The following is a 21,848-nucleotide window of genomic DNA, read 5'->3' as shown; positions in this document are numbered from 1 at the left end:
CAGACTCCATTCTTTTGAAATATCAACAAGAAGAATGAAAGGGAATTCCCTAAGGTCAGCTCTGAGGAAACATAAACCTCTAATTCAATAAACTTTGCTACTGCTCTGAAAAAGACCTTATTATTGCAACATCCATATGGAGTCAATTGGACATTAATGACTAATCAATCCCTCCCCTTTGTATTCTACTTATAGTGTCACAAACCATGTTTAGATTAGACCATTTCCTGCTTCGGATCGCTCAAGATGTCTTTTGTTCTTCCAGGTCGGCTCTGATGGAGGCAACTTAAACAAACATACGACCCAAGTGGCACAGGAGTTATAAACTGCCATATGTGAATGAACAAAGGAACCATACTTTTGTGGTATTTGTTAACGTTTTTCATCTGAGTTTTAAAAGACCTAATGACTTTGTGGTGAGCTGATGCATGTGGCTCGTGGCTTTGGAAAACGAAGGAAAGTTTAGCCACTTAGATTTCAGCATACATTTTGCACTGTTTCTTGTGCTTGGTTTTGATGAAAACGTGTTTACTCTTGTCATAGAATTACATTTGTGCTATACTGGCAAATAGGTTTCCTTTTTTCCGTGTGTGGGGGCTGCTCTCTTGTTCTTAAGAATATTTTCTTTCACAGTGAGAAAAAAATACCTGTAGAATTATCCTGCTCTTGACCATCCAGAAAACAGAAATCAAAAGTATGTGATATCCCCGCTCATAGTAAGGGAAAATTAAGACATCACGTCCTTCATCTTTTATTATTGATTAGTTACATTTTTTTCATAAATTATTGAACTATTTTAAGTAGGTCAAGCTGTGTAGACATGTTAGTCTGTTTATAGCAGTAGAAAAGAGCAAATGTCCAGTAGCATCATAAATACTAACAACATTTGTGGCAGGGGATGAGCTTTCATGAGTTACTGGTTCTGAATAAGTGAGCAATAACTCAGAATTGCTCATACCCTGCCCCAAATTTTCTTAGTCTTCAAGGTGCTATCAGACTCTTGCCTTTTCTACAGTTTTAAGTAGGATATTTTAACGTCATCAAAGCCAGTCACACATGCTTAATTCCATGAAACTCAAACCTCAAATGGCTACTGGATGGGTGATACACTTTTGGGTCGTAGTGTGTGTAAGTGAGATCTTGGGGGTACTTGTGGAGTATAAGCTAAATATGAGCAGAGAGTGTGATGCAGCGATTAAAAAGGCAAATGCAGTCTTAGGCTCTATCAGTGTCATAGTCCCACTGTATACCGCCTTGGTCAGACTGCACCTGAAGTTCTGCGTGCAGTTGTGGCGGCCATACTTCAAAAAGGATGTGAACAAAATTAGGAGGGTGCAGTGACAAGGGTGATCCAGGGCCAGGGGACCGAGCCCTTTGAGGAAAGGCTGAGGCACTAGGAAATGTTCAGCCTGGAAAAGAGGAGAATGAGAGGGGACATGATTGCTGCCTTTAAGTATCGCTGTCACTTAACGGGGGCAGCAGAGAACAGAACCCACAGTAATGGCTTTAAACTACGTGCAGAACAATATCGGCTAGATATCAGGAAAACAATTCACAGTCAGAATAGTTCCGTGGTGGAATCGAGTGCCTAAGGAGGTGGGGTGCTCCCCTCACTGGCAGTCTTCAAGCAGTGGCTGGACAGATACTTATAATGGATGCTTTAGGCTGATCCTGCATTGAGGGCGGGCGGGGGGGGGTGGATTAGATGGCTTGTATGGCCCCTTCCAACTCTATGATTCTATAATGATAAATTCATAACAGTATTAATTAGTAATGACACTCACTTTCATTCAGGGCATTACAGCGGTGGTCCCCAGCCTTTTTATCACCGGGGACTGATCAACGCTTGACAATTTTACTGAGGCATGGGGGGGGTAGTCTTTTGCCAAGGGATATCACCGCTGCCACCTGAGCCCCTGCTCCACTTGCTTTTCCACTGGTGCCCCTGACTTCCGGCCGCCCGCTGGGGGGTGCTGCCAGCAGCAGCTGCGCAGTGCCATGCCGAGGGGGAGCCCCAGCCATGGCGGCTGCTGGAAAGCACCAAAGGTGAGCTGGCAGTAGAGTGGCAGGGCAGCTCCCAAGGCAGCAGCCAGGGAAGAGGACGAGGAAGAGCCGGGGCCCAGTACTGACTGATCTACGGACCCGTACCGGTACTGACTGATCCACGGACCGGGGATTGCTGGATTACCAAACACTGCCAGAAAATAGTGAAATGTCCAGGATTACTGTAACTCACTCTACACAGGCTACCCCTTATCCTTGCTCTGAAAACTGCAACTGGTCCAAAATGCAGGTCTTCACACAAACACATTGTAGGACCCATGTGATACCGATCCTTCAGCAGCTACATTGGCTTCCAGTTGAATTCCAGATAGGTTTAAGGTGTTGGCATTAACCTTTAAGGCCATCCATGGTCGGGTCCAGTGTACCTAAGGGATTTCCTATTTGAGTATGCCCCCCGACGAGTACTATGTTAGGCCAATGCCAACAGGCTGGTGAACCTGGCTCCAAAAAGGTGCGTCTGGCCTCAACCAGGGCCAGAGCCTTTTCTGCCCTGGCTTGGTGGAATGAGCTCCCTAGGTAGATCAGATCCTTGCCCGAATTCCAGCAGTTCCATAAGGCCTGTAAAATGGAGCTCTTCCACTAAGCCTTTGCCTGAGGCCAGCGCACCCACTGTCTGCTATGATATAGCATGCCTTCCTCTATGCATACCCCCCCACACACACACACACTTTTCTATGGCAACATCATAAATTGCTTTCAGGTAACTGGATGTTCCCACCCTTGGGGCCAAAGAGGATAGATTCCTGTGTTTATCAGCTGCTGGATTTATTACTTACTGTCTATATTTTAATGGGAACTATTTTATTAATTGTATTGGTTTATTGTATTTTAAGTTAAAATGCTGTTAGCTGCCTCATGATGCAAGTCAGGGGCAGGAAAGATTTCTGATGACTGTCCTGCTGTTGCATATGCTATTTACACTGACTTACAGCTGTAAGTGCCATACATTACATGCCTGTTTTGCATGTTTTGACTTCTAAGGTGATACTAGAAATACCAAACCTTATGGTCTCTGCCCTGAGGGGTAGCCTCACATGGCTGCTTCTCCATATGGCATGTAGGGCATAATCAGCATTAACATTAATTCTGAGAATCTGAGCTGAACTCCTCACAATCATCAAAAATGCCAATGAAAAATATTCTTTGCTGATACTGGTACTACTACCACTATCACTACCACTACTACCACTACTACTACCACTACTACTACTACTACTATTATTATTATTATTATTATTATTATTATTATTATTATTATTATTATTATTATTATTATTTAGATCCATTGGCCTTCTTCCCTGATAACAGGCTCAGGGCACCTAACATCAGTAAACATATGTACAGAGTAAATATTAAAAATATTTACAAACAACACTTTTTTTTTAGTTACTGAGTGCTCTGACTCCAGCTGCATGGGTCACAGTAAGTTCTGGTATTGCTTTTTTTGTTCAGATTTCAGATGGAGGGGGAAATGGGGAAACAGGCAGACAAGGAGGGCCTTTCTGATGTTATATTGTACTGATGTTGGTTTCAACTATATGCCTGGGGGAAGGGTGGCTTATTGCAGGCCTTTTGGAACTTTGTCAGCTCTGATAGGGCTTGGATCTCAGCTAGCAGTCTGGAACCAGGGCTCTGGCTGAGGCCAATCACACTTATTTGAGGCTGGGGATTGCCATCTAGTTAGAATTTATGGAGCTCAACATTCGTCAGTGGACATACTCAGAAAGGCAGCCATCAGGTACGCAGGTCCCAGACTGCAAAAAACCAATACCTAGAACTTAATCTGGAATTCAACCGATAGCCAGTGCAGCTGCTTGAGAGCAGGTCAAACATATGTACTCCATGGAGTCTTCTCTTAAGGGCTCAAACAGCTGCAGAAAGCAAATTACAGAAATTTAGCCTGGAGGAGACTGTTGCATGGATCACTGTGGCTAGGTGTTCTGGGGTAGACAGGGCACTAGTAGCTTTGCCTGGCATAGGTGGAAGAATGCCTGCTACCCTTGTGATCTGCGCCTCTATGGTAAGGGAGATGTCAAAGATCACCCCCAGGTTCTTAATGGTGTGCTGCTTCCAGCTGTGCCCTGTCCAGTGCCCTGCCCAGATGTGCACTTCCTTTTCTGGTCCTCTTCTGGTCCCTTCCTTCCCAGCCAGATGACATCCATCTTCGAGGGTTATGCTCTAGGCAGGTTGGGTGGAGCCATTCCATCGCGGCATCCAGAGACCTGGCCAAGGATTCAGGTGGAGTGTTCAGCTGGCTGCTCATCAATAGGTCGAGCTGAGTATTATCTGTATACTGGTGATACCCTAGCCCAGATCTCTAAACAAACTGAGCTAGAGGGCACACGGACATGTTTAATACTATGAGGGAGAAACTCACACTCTATGGTACTCTGCACTGAAGTTGGTACTCTGCATACTATAATACGATTGTGGGCACAACATAAAATACTGTTTCCACATCTTCTGGTTCTTTCGGAACCAGCCTTCCATTTTCACTTTTGAAAGCACACTAGATAATCCAGCAAGAGCACTTTGCACTTAGATGGCTTATAATGTTTCCTGCTGCAGACTTCACAATTGACGTACACAAGGGACTGAAGGAACTTTATGTAATATAGCACTGTGCAATTCTCAAAATAATTTCTGAAATATTACCTCTTTCAGTTTTTTACTTTAATTTTCATGTAACTTTTTGATACAACCCCTAGGCTATGTTTTTTTTACTATTAAGTTAATTTACTTTAAAATGATTAATGCAATTTCAAGCCATTCGTTTTAATTATTCATTTAATTGTCTTTTTATTTCTATAGATGTAAATGGAAAATATGTTTCCCATTGTAACAGTTTCCATGTCCCGTTCAGGTCAGGTCACCAAAAGAATCACACTAGCAAAATGTCAGACAGGTGGGAGGAAGAATCTCAATATTAAAGGCAATTTTTTTTTTAACTGAAGTCTGAGACCCAGACCCCTTTTCTCCATTTCTTCCCAAGCCTGACTCCTGGACTGGACCTTCAGATCTCTGACTCTAGATTGTTTTATAGACCTTGCTACTGTATCTTGTGCTGGAGAAGACTCTTGCGAGTCCCTTGGACTGCAAGGCGAACAAATCAGTTAGTCCTAGAGGAGATCAGCCCTGCCTGCTCCTTAGAAGGCCAGATCCTGAAGATGAAACTCAAATACTTTGGCCACCTCATGAGAAGGAAGGACTCCCTGGAGAAGAGCCTAATGCTGGGAGTGATTGAGGGCAAAAGAAGAAGGGGATGACAGAGAATGAGGTGGCTGGATGGACTCACTGAAGCAGTCGGTGCAAACTTAAATGGACTTTGAGGAATGGTAGAGGACAGGAAGGCCTGGAGGATCATTGTCCATGGGGGCGATAGGCTGGACATGACTTTGCACATAACAACAACAACAACTTTATCTTGCTTTACTTGCTGACTTTGTATTTGTGTATCCTGGAAACCCTGGGTAGAGCAACAGCTCCAGGATTAGATTTGAATGTGAAACCACTGTTGCTGACAAGGCTACAGCTATGGTGAGGCTGACCATGTGACGCCTGGACCCCTGCCCTTCTTGGCTCCCCAAATCAGTTGACGTGTGGGTGGGTGGACCCCTATGGGAGATTATCAACACTCCCTATCCACAGGAGCATTCTTGGAGAGGGCGGTGGTGAGGCCTTTCCTGAAAAATCCATCACTGGACCCACAGGACCCAGCCAATTAACCCACCATTCTGCACTTGGCATTACTAGGTAAGGTGGTTTAGCAGGCTCCTGCAAACCAGTCCCTGACATAGCTGGAAGAATCTTCTACCCTGGACCCATTCCAGTTCAGCTTGGGGTAGAGACAGCATTGGCCACTCTGATGGATGACCTTTGGAGGCAGGTGTATCATGGCAGATATGGGGTGGGTGATCTCTTTCCTCCAAGAATGAGAATTGGGGAGGACCAATCCTGTTGTTGGGCACTCCAACCTGAAGTCCCACAGGGTGCAGTCCTTCCCTGACACTTATGCACTCTCTTGCACAGCTGGTCCAAGGGTTTGGACTTAGGTATCAATATGCACCAATATGAATGGTTAAAGCAGAGTTGCCTGAAGTTGAAGCCTTCAAAGATGGGGGTCTGTGGCTGGGCAGGAAGGGATCAGTGGAAGAAGTGCATTTACCCAGTCTAGATGATTTTTAGGTCACCACTGCACATATGGCCAAGAATCTGGGAGTGATATTTTATACCTCTCTACCTATGGAGGCTCAAATCACTAGGGTAGCACAGCAGGCATTTTTTCATCTATGCCAGGCTAAGCTCCTAGCACCCTACCTGGCCCCAGATCACCTAGTCACAGTCATCCATGCAAAAGTCACCTCCAGATTAGACTTCTGTTACTCACTCTACAGAGGCCTTCCCTTATCCCTACTTGGGAAAATACAGCTGGTCCAAATTATAGCAGCCAGAGTCCTCACCAGAACACCATGGAGGGCTCATGTATTCCCTGTGCTCAGGCAGCTGCACTGGCTTCCAGTGGAGTACCAGATTAGGTTGAAGATGTTGTTTTTGAGGCATTTTGTTGTTCAGGGCCAGGGTATCTGCAGGACCGCCTCTCCAATACAACCTCCCCCCCCCCGCATGAGCATTACACTCTACTAGTTCTAACAGATTAGTGATCCCAGGCCCATGACCTTGACCAAGGCTAGGGCCTTTTTGGTCCTGGCTCCCACCTGGGGGGAATGTGGTCCCAGAGGAGACACAGGCCCTGTCAGAGCTCACTGAGTTTTGCAGGGCTTGCAAAAGAGAGCTGCTGGACATTCACTTGAAGTCAAGCTATAAAACCTACCAGAAGGCCACCCCTCCCTCAGAGTATCCAGAATATCCAAATGGACCGGACTGAATGGAAGACATCGACTGCTGTCTGCAATAGTTTTTAACAAATTTAATTTATTTTATTGTTTACTGTCTACTGTTTTTAAACGATTGCACACTGCCCCAAGACAGCTGTGCTGAGAGAGGCGCTTCTATGAACACAATCAATTTCTCTACTAGCTCACTGAAAAGCTGCAATAAAACTCAAATTGGAGCTTTTGGCCAACTGTAGGTTCATAGCTAGATTATCCTTCCTATGGAGGGATTATCTGAAACTAGGTTTCCCAGCTCAAAGGTGAGTCCTGAATATCTCCTGGAATTGCAACCAATTTCCAGAAAACAGAGATCAACTGTCTTGGAAAAAATGGCTACTTTGAGGGAGGGATCTTTAGCATTATGTCCTGCTGGAGTTAATCTCTCTCCTGAATTAGACTGTTACCTTGAGTTATGGTTACTATTGTTATTATTGTTACAGTCCACTTATGTTATGTTATGAAGGAACAAGTTCCATGTATTGTTTATGTTCCATGTGAACTGCCCTGGGCCTCGGAGGAGGGTGGCATACAAATAAAACAAACAAACAAACAAACAAAACCTACTCTGTCCAGGCTTCATTTCTAGATCTGCAAGAGTCCTCCAACCCAGTGTTGGAAACCCTCCTAGCTCCTTCGTCTGAAAAAGTTGTGTTTTAGTTTATATGTGTTTTGAGATGTCTAAACTGTAGAGATTTCTGAATTCTCTCTTTACATGACAAATTTTCAAGCATTTGTAATTTTTCAAATGCTAGTAACCTGACCAATATGAAGAACAGGATTGCTCTCTCTTTGAAAGTTCAGCATATTTATTATTTATTTATTTATTTATCATACTTCTATACCGCCCTCCCCGGAGGCCATTTAAGTATGGCATAGATGGGAGCAAACCAGCTGTATGAAACTTCAGTATAGGATTTCTATGTACTTAGATCTGCAATGTTTTAAAGTAATATTTTAAGAAGCCGGGGGGGGGGTACCAAAGGGCAGATAAATAATATCAGAAGAACAAAACTGCTAAGGCGGATTCAGTATTTTTCTGGAAAGATCTCTTTGTCTTCAGATGTTTTCTGTTTTTGTTTTATATCCACCTTCCATTTCTCAACAGTCTTAGCAGCTGTCCCAAATATTTATATGTACCAGATAGTAGCTACAGAAGACAATCTTTCCTGAAACACTATCACAAAAGTAGATGATTCTTTTTCATGTATGTACTTCCTGCTGTTTACACCTCTGTAGAAGAGGGTGTTAAACAAGTTACCTCACAATTTCAGACTCTGCTGGCAATCTGCCAAGATTGATGGCTTGTACAAAACACAGTTTGTTTTATTTGACCTCTCCTTCTCTGACAGCTTTTTTCTATAATAAAGAATTGTTTTTACATGTGGAAGTTAGCGGTTGCTACATTACTGGAAGCATGACATTCGTGGTCCCGAGAGCAAATTTGTCTCTTACACAGGGGCAAGTACAAGTCATTCAAACATCTTTTTGACTTCTGTGTAATATATGAATGAGTTCTAAGGGATATTAACATAAACTTCATTTGAATATAACGTATCACTTGAACATAGTCTTATCTACTCCTTACTTAAAATGTTTTAGAGGGCTTCAGAGAATACCTTGAATAATTCTGAATGAATAAAAACAAGGACACCTTACATGCTGAGCTGCTATGTCCCAGCTGGGCAATGGATATGTGGTATATCAAGCAAACCTCTGACAGAAAAGACAGGATACACCGATAGCTAGAATTAGGGGTACACAAACTGAACAATAAAAAAAGTAAATTTTCATTTCTTACAAATCCACTTAAAAATAATCTGTCTATTGATCCATATATGAATTTTTAAAAAAATTCTTATCCATGGGGGGAAACAAATCTTACATCATAAAAGTATGGTTCTTCTTGATTACATTTTCTTTTATTAAAAGGAGTGTTATTTCATATTTTTACAATTTTGTAATTTTAATATTTCATAATTATATGATTTAATTATATATATATTCCTTCCCAGTTGATTAATTGGAACCAGGGCTTGCTTTTATTGCCAGAACATGTTTGTTTATTTTACCGTGTGACCACCTTTCCTGTGTTGAATATGGTTTACAAGTATTGTTAATGATTACTGATAAATACAATAATCAATATGAATCATATATCACTATAACAACAAATTAACCAAGCTATATTAAATACATACATACATACATACATACATACATACATACATACATACATACATACATACATACATACATATATATATATATATGAATCTGTATATATAAAATATTTTTAATTTTTATATACATACAGACGTGTATCTTGGAGTAGTAAAATATCTCCCCAAATCTGTTTCTGCGGTGGCTGGTCTGTCCGTTTCTTAACACTCAGAGCTTAAATAGACACTTTCACATTAAATAAAATGCTTCCTTTGACTTGATTTTACTTCCTCTTTTGCATATTAAGTGACTTGCATCTTTTAAAATATTGGCTAGGACAAATGTACTCCGTGGCAAAATCATTAGATTTTAGGGATTTCTTTGTGTTCTAGGAGCTTTTCTGTTCACAAACAGTAAACTCTTAAATGTTTTAAAGACAAAGATTTTGAGCCACTTTATACATTCTGCCTAAAAGCAGGTACCTTTTTATACTGGAAATTTCAAATAATTTTTATTTCAAATACCTTTTTATACTGGAGATTTCAAATAATAATACCTCCTCAGAAAGCTGATTCCAGTATCTATAAATGGCCCTATTTGACCTTACCTGGAGGATGGCAGCACCACCAGTAGTGTCCAGTCATTCGGTCTTCAAGATCTTAGCTCCCTGCATTAGCATAGCGTCCTCTGAACTTACTGATCATTAGTGGGCTGCATAACTTTCAAACTCTGTACAAAAGAAGCTTCCCAGATTTTTTTCTTAGGACAGCTGAATGCTATTACAGATTTTACAAACCCCTAAGGATAGTTCACTTTACACTTTCCTGTCGATGACTCATCTTCAATGTAATGACAAACCACACTCAGAGCAAACACAGTTCACCAACCTTGGTCTTAAAGGTAAAGGTATCCCCTGTGCAAGCACCGAGTCATGTCTGACCCTTGGGGTGATGCCCTTTTCATGGCAGACTCAATATGGGGTGGTTAGCCAGTGCCTTCCCCAGTCATTACCTCCCAGCAAGCTGGATACTCATTTTACCGACCTCATAAGGATGGAAGGCTGAGTCAACCTTGAGCCAGCTGCTGGAAAAAGCTAAACTCTTTTGCAAAACAAGCAAGAAACTTCTTGCATCACAAGTACAAGCTTTGCCTAGAAACTGAGAAAAAAAATCCATAATCTTATTTTGATTTTTAAAAGTTCATCTGAAATGTACTAAAAATCAGGACCACTAAGTTCATGCAATCACCTGGGAGGTGATTTATAGGTTTTGCAGGGGACATTTCTAACTTTCAAGCAACCAATGGTGACCACTTAGTGAAAAGCCTGGAGCAGCAGAGCAGCAAATAGCTGGTTATAGATAGGGGGGAGGCTAAGATCACAAAGCTTGAGGGACCAGACAAAGCTCTATTGACTTGCAGGCTGGGAATTGTGGGCTCAAAGAAGACACAAAACCTTGCTTTGGCTTTAATAAACAAGCCACAGCTTCAGTAACATTATAACATTATGACTGTTGGCCAGGCATGAGGATCAGAGCCTGCATGTCGTGGTCACTAACCCCAACCCTAACGGTATCCTGGGGAGTCTGTGCCGGTCTCCTGACAAGCCCACAGGTCCCCTTGCTGTTGGGTTTTTCTTCCAGGGAGATGTTCCACCTGAGGTGCTGCAGGAGGTGAATACCTCACTAAGCCCACCCCAGGCCACCTGGCCCTGCAAATGTCATAGCCTTCCTCTGCCAGGGTTGGACCTGTTTGCAGCCTGCCTCCCCATAAAGAGGCCCCTCTCCTGAAGCAGGCTACTCCCCATGCTCCATTCTGCCAGCTGTGACATAGTACAATATCGTGAATATAACCATATCCTCAACTTTAATATTGAAAAAAATATAGCCAAATAATAGGGTGGGAGGGTGGGAAACATGTTGCTCAGCCACCAGGAGAAGGGCGGGTTCGAAGCACACAGCTGCTTATATAGCTGTGTGCATGCTCCCCACCACCACCATCACACAGGCCATGGTCCTTGTCCACCTGAACTCTCTCTTCCTGTGCCTTCCTTCCCTACCTTGGTGCCATGTCAATAGCAGCCCAGGTAAGTCCTGGCCACTTTTTATAGCATCAGCCCAACATTCAGCTAAGCCTTTAAATCCTGGTGCAGGCCTAGTGACTGCCCATTTTCTGCTCCTCAGCTGAGATCTAAAGAGTTCCTTAAGGGCAATTGCTCAGCCTTGAAGGCTTGCAGTTTTAATGCCCATGCATGCTTCTGAGCAATGTGTCATACCATGACAAAGTAGCAATTTCTAAAATGCCTGAACTGATCTGATCACTGGTTTTAATGTTCTTCCTCAGGGACATTTGTTTATTGTTCTCTTTCAAACAATAGTTTGGCTGCGGTTGGGAAATATAGCCTCCAACTGAGGTGTATTGACACAGACTCTCTCTACTTGCAAACTGGTAACATGCTTACAGGTGTTTACAGAAAGCAGGAACAGCAGAGAATTTAATATATATACTAGAAGTCACAAAGATAAAAAATACATCTTCTGGGTGTTTTCTGAAGTACATTCATTCACTGCCCTTGGGATCATCTTTTGATTGTATATGTAAGCTACTTACATATTTTCCCCTTAGCAGAAGCAAACACCCTATATCTGCTAAGCTATGAAATTATGGATCCATCTCCCATAAATGATTTAACTTTTTGGCAATTAGGGTGCTTATCCAACCAATGATTAGCTGGTAGTTTCTTCCTGTGCAAGTGCTTTGATTGAATGAAAGACAACTCTTTCATTCAATTTGTACCCAAAAGTAACTGAGAGTTTTCTTTCATGTTAAAACCATCTTAATTTTCCTTAGCAAAAGAAACTAATCACTATTTACCTGAAATCATGGGCAAAGCATTTTAATGGTATATCTTTCATAATCTGTTCCACTTAATATTTCTGGTAAGCCCTTGGAGCAGGAGCATGTCTCATGGCTTAAGTGCCACTCAGGCAAGCTGGTTGGAGGAGGAGGAGGCACTCAGGGGCAGGACAGCCACCCTGAGTGAGTGTTAAGTGCCACTCAGCACTTAACACTCACTCAGGGCGGCTGTCCTGCCCGAGTGCCTCCTCCTCCTCCAACCAGCTTGCCTGTCTGTCCAGCGGCCAGGCAACTGCCTTCCGTCTCCCTTCTTACTACCCCCTCTTCCTTCCATTTCCCTCTGAGGCTTGGAGGCTGCAGATCCCTGCCGCATGGGAACTACCTGCTCTACAGTTTCTGTTGACAAAGATGTCTTTGGCCAAACAAAACTGGTATTGGTTGTCTGCACTATTACCCAAAACTTTTAAACATTTATGAGCTTTTGTTTTAAAAATTATAAATTGTGTCACAACTACAATTTATACTTTATCCATTGCTGAAAAATTGGAAATACATGGGGGGAAATTATGTAATATTTATAGTGTACTGCTGCCTAATTCTCATTGAGAATCCAGTACTTCTACGCCACAACATTTACAGAACTTGTTGCTGGAGAAAAAAATGGCACATTTTAAAGTTTCTTCTCCAAACAAACACAACAGCCTTGGTTTCTGTCTGTAGCAAAGTTAAGAACATCAATATCCTACTGGATTAGACAGAGTGGCTAGTTCTGGAAAGCAAACCAACATGACATTGACATTGTCTCCTAGCTGTAATCAGAGGTTTACTGCTCCTGGATGTGGTGGTTTCCCTCTATAGCTAGTAGCCACTGATGAACGTTTCCTCCATTAATCTGCCTAGTTGCTGTTTAAAGCCACTCATCCTGTTGTTGATCAATTGGCAGTGAAATCTACAATTTAATTACTCATTGAGTGAAGTAGTGCTTCTGTCTACCTATCCTGAATCAATTTTCCCTCCACTTCATTGGGTGCTCCCAAGTTCTAGTATTATGAGAAGTCAACAAAAGCTGCATAGAGTTTCCTCCTATCTGTATGAAGATATTTGTCTGCAAGAGAATAGAGGGTTAAACAGTGGTCTAGAGTAGTCTATCCTACTGTTCCGGCAATTTGCTCTCCCCGTGCTCTTGGTCTCCAAGTGAAGCATGGGATAATGCTGGCTTATTTCTATAACTTGGCAAATCCTTACATATCTTAACTGGATTGTCCCTTGTTTATTGTCCAGCGAAGGCATGTTATACCCCTTATACCCAAATGGAGAAATCATTCAAAAGACCTGATCTGCCAAGTTTTGTTGAGCGATAAGAATGCCAATGTCACCTTTATTACGGCTGAATTTTTGTCTTCAGTTTTTAAACTTAAACTGCTTGATGTATCCTGACAATCTCTGTTCATTTTGCTAATCTGCTTTATGCCAATAAAGGTATTGTGTGTGTGTGTATTATGAGAGAAGATAAAAAACAATTCCCTATTTATTTTTCCACTCCATGTACAATTGTACAATCTTCTGTCATGTCCCCTTTACAGCTATTTCTAAAATGAACTGTCCCACCGTCTTAGTCTTTTCCACAGGAAAGGTGTTCCATCTTCTTAATCTTTCCTGCACTTTTTCCAGCTCTTAAATATCTGGTTCAACACATGGTCCCCATGACTCCCCCCAGATATAATTGCCAGTCATTTGGAAGCAGTGACGGTCTGGCTCAAGCAGAGCTACCTTAAATTCAATCCTGCCAAGATGGAGGTTTTGTGGCTGGAGAGGAAGGGGCCCTATTTTTTATTCTATTCATGCTGTACTAGGTACAATTCATAGGGATATCAATAGAATAGTCATTTATTATACTACTCAAAAGATAAAAGGCATGTCTTAACATGGAAGATGACCTATTTATTCAGTCATCAAGAACACAACCAATTTTAATATGACTTTCAACCAATAAAAGCTTTTAGCTGATTAAAGGTATTGTCTTTAATCAACATATCTAATTAAAATAAACATTGCAGTATGCATTCTTCAGCTGTGGAAATCAATGCAAACTCTTACATGATATCCAAACTTCATAATTCCTTGATGCAAAATATAAGCCTTAGCAACTTGCTTGCCTTTAACTTAAGACAAAAATTATGGACTTCAGAGTTTTCATGGCTCAGGTTTTAATGTAAGCCAGAGAATAATTCCTTTCACACCCCTTTAACTTGCAATAGCAAATTCTCCCAAGAAGTCTGATGTCATGGGACTACATCTATACTCCTTACCCTCAGTGCTGCCATAGCAGTGCTGAGAGTGAAAGAAAGGACAGTGAGAAGACATTATTCTGTTCTCTGCTGAATCACTAGCCACCACTGCAAGGTATGAGAATATCAGTGGGGACTCACAAAAAGAACCCAGCCATTGTGACCTACTACAGTAACCAATCCCTATGGATTCTTCATTGTAATTTGTAATTATCTGGCACTTTCCAAATTGAGCCTTGAAGTGTTCATATAGCCAATATAATTGGTACTGCAATCCCTACAAATGTGCAAGATCAGCAAATTTCTGTTCATGTAGATTCTCAATGGTGGCACCCATCTTGTGGAACATCCTGCTTGAGGTGGTCAGGAAGGACCCCACAGTTATATCAACCCCACAAAATGTATAAGACAGGAATGTTCAGGCGGGTATTATTATAGCTAAATCAGAATACTCCACAAGCAACGGAGTAATAGGTCTGTAGTCTATTGTAATGATGATGTAATATATACAAAAAATGCAGGCCCACAAGACTCTTGTGGGGGAATCTCATATCCTTCACATTTCCTCACTGTACTTGGTAAGGTTCACAGATCACTTCAGCCACCGCCAGACCTACTGCCTTCTGTTTCCTCTCCCCCACTGCTCTCTACAGCTTACCTGGAGCAGCTCTGAGTGAGCCAACCAAGACTTCCTTCCCTTCCTCCCTGCTCTCGGTGGTTCTTCCAGAGCTGCTCCAGGCCTCAGGAGATGAGTCAGCAAAGGAGGCAGATATAAGGAACATACTGAACAAGGCTCAGGATGGAAGTACCCAAAGCAAATTTATTACATTCTAAATTTATTCTAGATTTATTACATTCTAAATAATTTTGCAACCATGGAAAATCATGTCGGCATGGAAGCAGTCATGCTCACTACACCTATGTATGATGACCTGCTTAGCAAACAGAACTCTATCCCGACCTGCTACCTGGTAACTTGTTGGTGACCTGTGTTTGGGTCTTGTATTCTGAGACCCAGATCCTGCATCCTATTATCCAGTCCTTGAACCAGACTCTTGAACCCTTATCCCTCTTTACCCTGATTCTTGGACTGGACCTTCAATCTGTGACTCCAGACTGGTTTGTCATCTTTGTCTCTGTATCTATGTGTAATCCAGCCTTAATCCCAGAAACCCTAGTGCAAGGTTTAGCCCTGGATGCAACAGAGAGGATGAGGAGAAGGAAATCTTGGTAGGCTTGCCTGAAGTTGTAGGAAGGGAGTAAGGCAAAAGACCTGGTAGCAGCTGCAGCAAGGAAACCTCCTTCTTCCCCTCTTCACTCTCAGTGGCTTGTTAGAAACTGCCCCAAGCAGGCTGGCTGCCTCCCTCCCTGCTGCCCTGTTCTGAACAGTCCCATCCCAGGCTTCCTTCCCCCCTATACACTCTCAGAAACTTCCCCAGAGCCTTTCCGAGTGATCCTGCCACCCCACTCCCCCACTTGAGCTCTCTGCAGCTCACCTCAAGTGGTTCCAGGCAGGCTGTCAAGGCAGATCTGAGATTTGGTCACTGCTGTAACCACTAGGCTCCTTTCTAGCTGCTCCACAGTAAGTGTATTGCTTGTGCCTGTGGTGAATTTTTATTTGAGGATGGAATTTTAAAAACCCAATGTATTTTTTTTAACTTTTGTGCTCTCGAATATGGTGAAAAGTCAATTTTTACAAATGTCCTTAGAGGAAAGATGGTACTTTCATGGATGTAGAGGGCCAGATACTCTGGCCCACATTCTATTTTACTGTGTAAAATTCTCAAAATATTGCCAGCCCCTCTTGGATTATTTCAAGAAATGCATATTTACTGTAAGTGAGACACTTGCTCTAAGCAAGGTGTTGAATGAGGAGAATAAAGGTATTCTGATCTGATCTACTACTTGTGTGAGGAGTTAAATACACCATATATCAGTCAACAAAGATAACAAAAACTGAAGGAAAGAGCTTTGCAAAATTATATTGACCACAACATAAATAATGAATGGAGAATTCATATTGTATCACACCATTTTAAAACTATCTTGTTCTTATAGGTGGCATATAAATCCATGGAAAACTCCTCAAAGCTAAACATGAGTACATAATTACACAATGCTCGTACAAGGCATCATGAAGTATCCATCACTGAAATGCTTATGAAAAGCAATGCCTACTGACTTAATGAATTTGTTACAGTAACTCACCCTCTGCATCTTCTGGCCTTGTAAGGTCAATAACTCCTGGGCCCAGTTTTCCGTCTTCATTGGGCTTCCCTGACAATGGTGGGCCTAAGTTTTCAAAATGTGTTCTTTCCTACGAAAGAGAAAGAAAAAATAACTTCTGTCTATTCATGTTTATAGACTTCCGGGCACTGATTTGTATATTACCTGAACTTCTTCTGCCCCTCTTCCTATTCACAGTATGGATTTATCACTCCTTGACTACTACTTCCCCCTAACCTGTCCATTTATTGTGAGTCACAAGCCACAAAGGTTATGAACTTCATCTATTTGTTCTTCTCTATGAAACAGTGATGAAATATCTGTTCATATTAGTAGAAGCAGTAGCTGTGGACTTAAAAAATAAAATAAATCACATTTAACTGTAGGCAACACTTGCAGCCCCCATCTTTTCTGGGAAACATCTCTTCGGGATAAAGCTATTACCTTACCTTCATGGTTACTCTTCTTATATGTGATGGCTTAAGTTATATAGAGTCAATGGTGGAGGAGGATATATTATCATATCAAAATTTTGACCCAGGGGTGTGTGGCCAAGATGTCATCCTGAGAGGATTGCAGTGCAATCACTGAAGCCTGACAGGAGCCAATTGTGGAAGCAATTGGAAGTCCTAGGGAATTCTTGGGTCCGTCTCCAATCCTTTAGGGAGTATATCTCCCCGGATTACAGGCTGTCAGCATTTCGGGTCAAGAGGACGACCACCATATTCTATCTTGGACTTTTCTTTCTTTCTTTCTTTCTTTCTTTCTTTCTTTCTTTCTTTCTTTCTTTCTTTCTTTCTTTCTTTCTTTCTTTCTTTCTTTCAGAATCTGCTTTAACCCTCCACTACGATTTGACCCTCCACTACGAAATGAACGCTGTGAACTGAGGGGAGGACCTGCCAAATTCCAAGATATCAAGATATCAATTAAAGCACCAAGGCGGCAAATATTTATCCGCTTTTTCGTTTCTCTTTTCCCCCCCTTTTGCTCTGCCTGAAGCCACCTCATTATGAGGCAGGCTAATTCTCTTTCTTAAGCAGAAGAAGGACTAAAATCAACTCAAATTAATTAGTAATAGCTCTTACTGCAATTGTTTTGGTTTTCGGAGATAAGAGATAAGAGCGGTGGGTGGGAGGATCTCGCGAGAATTCTGCTCCAGTACGACAATATCTGCTTTACTGACTTCAATACGTCACATGCCAGTGCCAGGAACATCGGAGGTCAAAACAGACTTTTGCTCTCACTTGGGACTGTGTAGGACCTCTACTGGCTATTTGCAAAATTGTCTGAGATTGGTTGCTGACTAAAGCCTAAAACATGTCTATGTTAAAAAGAATGGCTCATCTAATAGAGAAACAAACCCAAGATTTGAAAGCATTTACAGAAGGATTGCTTAAAAATATTTTCGAGGAGATCCAAGATGGCAAGGAAGAAGTCTCTAACAGGAATGATGGATCAATAACAGTGGCTGATGATAACTCTAAACAAGGTGGAAAACCATCAGCAAAAGAGAAATTTGAAACTATGGAGATGGAAAAGGGGATGTCAGAGCCTCGCAGCCTAGATAAGGACACCCTTCTTAAAAAGACATACAGCCATTTCAAAGCAACAGTGCACAAGAACCAATCAAAAGATATATGGATCTGCTGTGAAAGTAATCGATTTAAAGGAGCTTGATATTGGAGTCCAGAAGGTGCAACTGCCTCAAGATTCATCGATGCATACTCTGTGGGAAAGAGTACAACTGCACTTTCTACGCCAAAGGCCAACTGGACAGAACACAAGTCTATGGGAACAACAAGATGCAGCAAGCCTCGATATGAGACCCCCTTAAGAAGACCAGGGAAGGGAAAGGAGAAGCAGTGGTCAAAATTCTTTCTCTTCTTTTTCTCTTCTTCTGTAGGCACATAGAATCGTAAGTGCCGGAAATATAAAAAGGGGGTTTCTCCCCCTTTATTTCTTCTTTATTAGTGTATTGCCATAGGGCCAAAGCTCATACTGTTCTGCAAAAAATGTTTAATGTTAAGCATTTAATTCAAATCTGAAAATATACCTGTCAGGATGGCTCTTAGAATGTGTCAAGTTTGAAATGTTTTATAGATGTATGTGACACTAAAAGGGACTGTAAAAATTACTAAAAATGATGTTAACAAACGTTTGAAATGTGGTAACAAAGTAGGCTTCTTTTCCTATATATGGCGGAAATGTGACAAAGCTTATAAGTTTGGGGCAAAAGTCTATACCATTGTGTAGTCAACATGGGGTCTCAGATTTCCTATGTAAGCTGAATTTGTATTGGGGTCTAAGATCTTCTAAGTAAGCTGAATCTGTATTATTAAATATATTTCCGCAGTGCCTTCCAGCCTAAAATTAAAGCTTAACTAAAAGGAGACACCTAATGGAGTGGGTTTAAGAATAACAGATGAAGACTATATTTTACTGCTCATTGTAAGTTTATACTATTATGTAGTTAGTGTGGGGTCCTAGATTTCCTATGCAAGCTGAATCTGTATTATTAAATATATATCTCCGCGGTGACTCCCAGTCTAAACTTAAAGCATAACTAAAAGGAGGCACCTAATTGAGGAGGTGTAAATGTAACCAACGAAGACTTTATTTTACTATTTGATAACTTATACTTATATAACTTATACTTATATAACAACATATATTTTTCTTCTGTACAACTAAGTAGGCCTCTTCTTAAATGTGGTGGAAATGTGGATGGCTCTAAGATTGTGTTAAGTATAAATTGCTTTATAGGTGTTATAGGACACCAAAAATGACCGTTAAAATTGTTAAAAACTATGTAAACAAATGTTGGAAAGGTGGTAACAAAGTAGGCTTCTCTTTTTAAATGTGGTGGTAATGTGAAAAAGTTTACAAGCTTTGGCAAAAGTTCATACCATTGTGTAGTTAATGTGGGGTCTTATATTTCCAAATGAAGACTATATTTTACTATTCTCTGTATTAATAACTTACATTGTCTCTAGTCTATATTTCTATCTTTATGAAAATAAAAAATATATAATAAAAAAATTTTTTTTTACCCAACTGAGTGCTCATACAACAATGGAAAGAAATCCTATTATATGCCCCTCCCAATTCCCCCAATATATTCATAACCAGAGCAGCATAGGGATCTCATCATTAACATTAATGTATAAACTGATGCTTACATATTAGCCTCTGGACTTCTTAAATTCATCAGTTCTCCAAGGGGTATGTGTGGAATACACACACTATTTTGACATGCTTATTCATCCCATTGGTTGTAAAAGGAAATTATCACCAAGCATTTAAACTGACCTTTAAACAACTTATTCCATCTTACGTTAGCATAGTGAAACAATATATGTGATATGAAAATGATGTATTAGCATAAAAGCTTCAGGAATCACATTTAACCCATAAAGAACAATGGATCTTTCAATAATATTTGTTAAATGAATGGAGGGATGGTGGCATTGAGGAATACTAGAAATCAGAACCTAAAATGTAGTTTCAATTAATGCTGGCTGTTAATTTATTATCACTAATGCTAGCAGCTGCAACATTCCTCTTCTAAAGATATGCGTTTGCATTTGAACCCTTGAGAAAACACACGTCTGAATTTTATGCAAGAAGGTTTCAAAGACATGTATTTCAAAGAAGGAATAGTAGATGACAGAAATGAGAGTATTATTTTGTCTAGAAATTTGAACTGAACCTCAATGGGAATTTTAAAAAAGAGAGTAAGAATAAGAAAGGGCAGTGTCTTCTTCCTCGACAAACACTTACATGGTGAATCTGGATCAAGGCCATTAAAACAATAATCAAGAAGCAATTTATGTGTCAGTCATTTCTTCAACACAATAACAAGCCTTGCAACAATATGGCATCACAATATTCTCTCAAGTGGGAGCCTCAGTGGTAATCTGTATCTGTAGCAAACTGTTAAATGGTTATCTTTAATTTATTACTTATCACAGGGGGGAAAAACACAATGTGTTTTCTCTCTTGCCCTGTTGATACTTCTTAACACTCACTTGGTAATATGTTGTAACTGCGAATGAGCAAAACATTGTTGTTCATTGCTATGAAACTGCTATATTAAATGTCATGTCATGTTGAATTTATAGACATGAAAAAATAGCTTTCTGTTTTGTGAACAGTTTCTGTATGTTATACTTGATGCATTATGCAGCTGAAGAGTGCTGATTGCTGTTCGCTCCATTGTTCAATGACCTAGTTCTGTACGGAGCATATTAGACACTGGAAGAAAGAAAGAAAGAAAAAAGCCTAATATGTGTTTCCTCCCCCAAAATATCTAAGGAACTTAGAGCTACTCTTTAAAATCAAGTCTGTTATTAAGAGGATCCACGACTCTTTTGCTCAGCCCAAGTATGTTTGTGCTACTCTAGTCTGATGCTTTACAAGAAAAAATAGTTTTCTAATTAATTCTATTTAACAAAATTGTGCAGAAAGTTGTTGGATTTTTCAGGATTTAGATATGCTTAAATGACTGCAAAAAAACCCATACAATCCACAATTGTTTTACTTCACCACTTTACTACATAATCTATTTGTGTGGTTGCGAGTTATTAAATCCTTAATAAATTTTGTATATTATAAATATTGTTAGGCAGAGAAAACAGAAATCGAATGTATTACTAAAACAATTAAATGATTACGTTTCTTTAATTGTGCAAAATGTTGAAATGCAGAGCACTGATTACAGAGAGGCAGGCAAACTCAATATTCTGTTGAAGTATCCAACAATAACAGCACTCTATCAGGATAAATCCTGTCTGGTAGTGTTGAGGAATAATTTGCCCAAATTCACCCATGTTTAAAATGTGAGTGATTTATACAAAGTTGTAGAACTCAAAAACACTGTGGAAACAACCAGCATTTTTGCACAGCATTTATATATATTTTTTCAAATATTTAGTATTTAACATCCTTTCAAAAGGAGTGTTAATTTAACATCTGCAACTTTTGTGGCAGAAAACCTAAGTACATTTAAGAAAGGGGGGGTAGCATTCAGCTTTTTAAAAAAATCAACAGAACCTGCTCTGTATCAATATGCACATTTGAAGCATCCTGCTAGTCATTCATTCTCTTTGATTTTCTCCAGAAAATATTCTGTGTTAAAAAGAAAGTTTCTGAAAGAATATCAATATTTTGACACTGAAAGAGAAAAGGGAAAATTACATAAGGTACAAGAACAGTAAGGAAAGAGAAGTGAACATACTAATAATACTTACAAGAAGTGAAGCATATTTTTGATTCTATAATAACTGTTAGTTAGCCAGTCATTTGAATATATTTACTACTGCACCAAATCTCTGGGTGTATATATACACACAACCCAAATCATATT

The 21,848-nt window shown here is 40.5% G+C and overlaps 1 protein-coding gene across 28 annotated transcripts in view; it reads right to left on the bottom strand.

The window, feature by feature from the left end:
- Nucleotides 1-21,848, bottom strand: part of SOX6 (SRY-box transcription factor 6) — a 607,104-nt gene that overhangs the window by 37,818 nt on the left and 547,438 nt on the right. For all 28 annotated transcript variants that reach the window (XM_077321651.1, XM_077321668.1, XM_077321671.1 and 25 more), the window contains one exon: nt 16,466-16,574. In XM_077321651.1, the coding sequence (XP_077177766.1) occupies nt 16,466-16,574 (109 nt within the window). The remainder of the gene's footprint in view (nt 1-16,465; nt 16,575-21,848) is intronic.

Source organism: Paroedura picta, chromosome 2 (assembly GCF_049243985.1).
Source record: "Paroedura picta isolate Pp20150507F chromosome 2, Ppicta_v3.0, whole genome shotgun sequence".
NCBI lineage: Eukaryota > Metazoa > Chordata > Lepidosauria > Squamata > Gekkonidae > Paroedura > Paroedura picta.
Note: the sequence above shows the minus strand (reverse complement) of the source record. Positions and strands in the feature narration are given on the sequence as shown.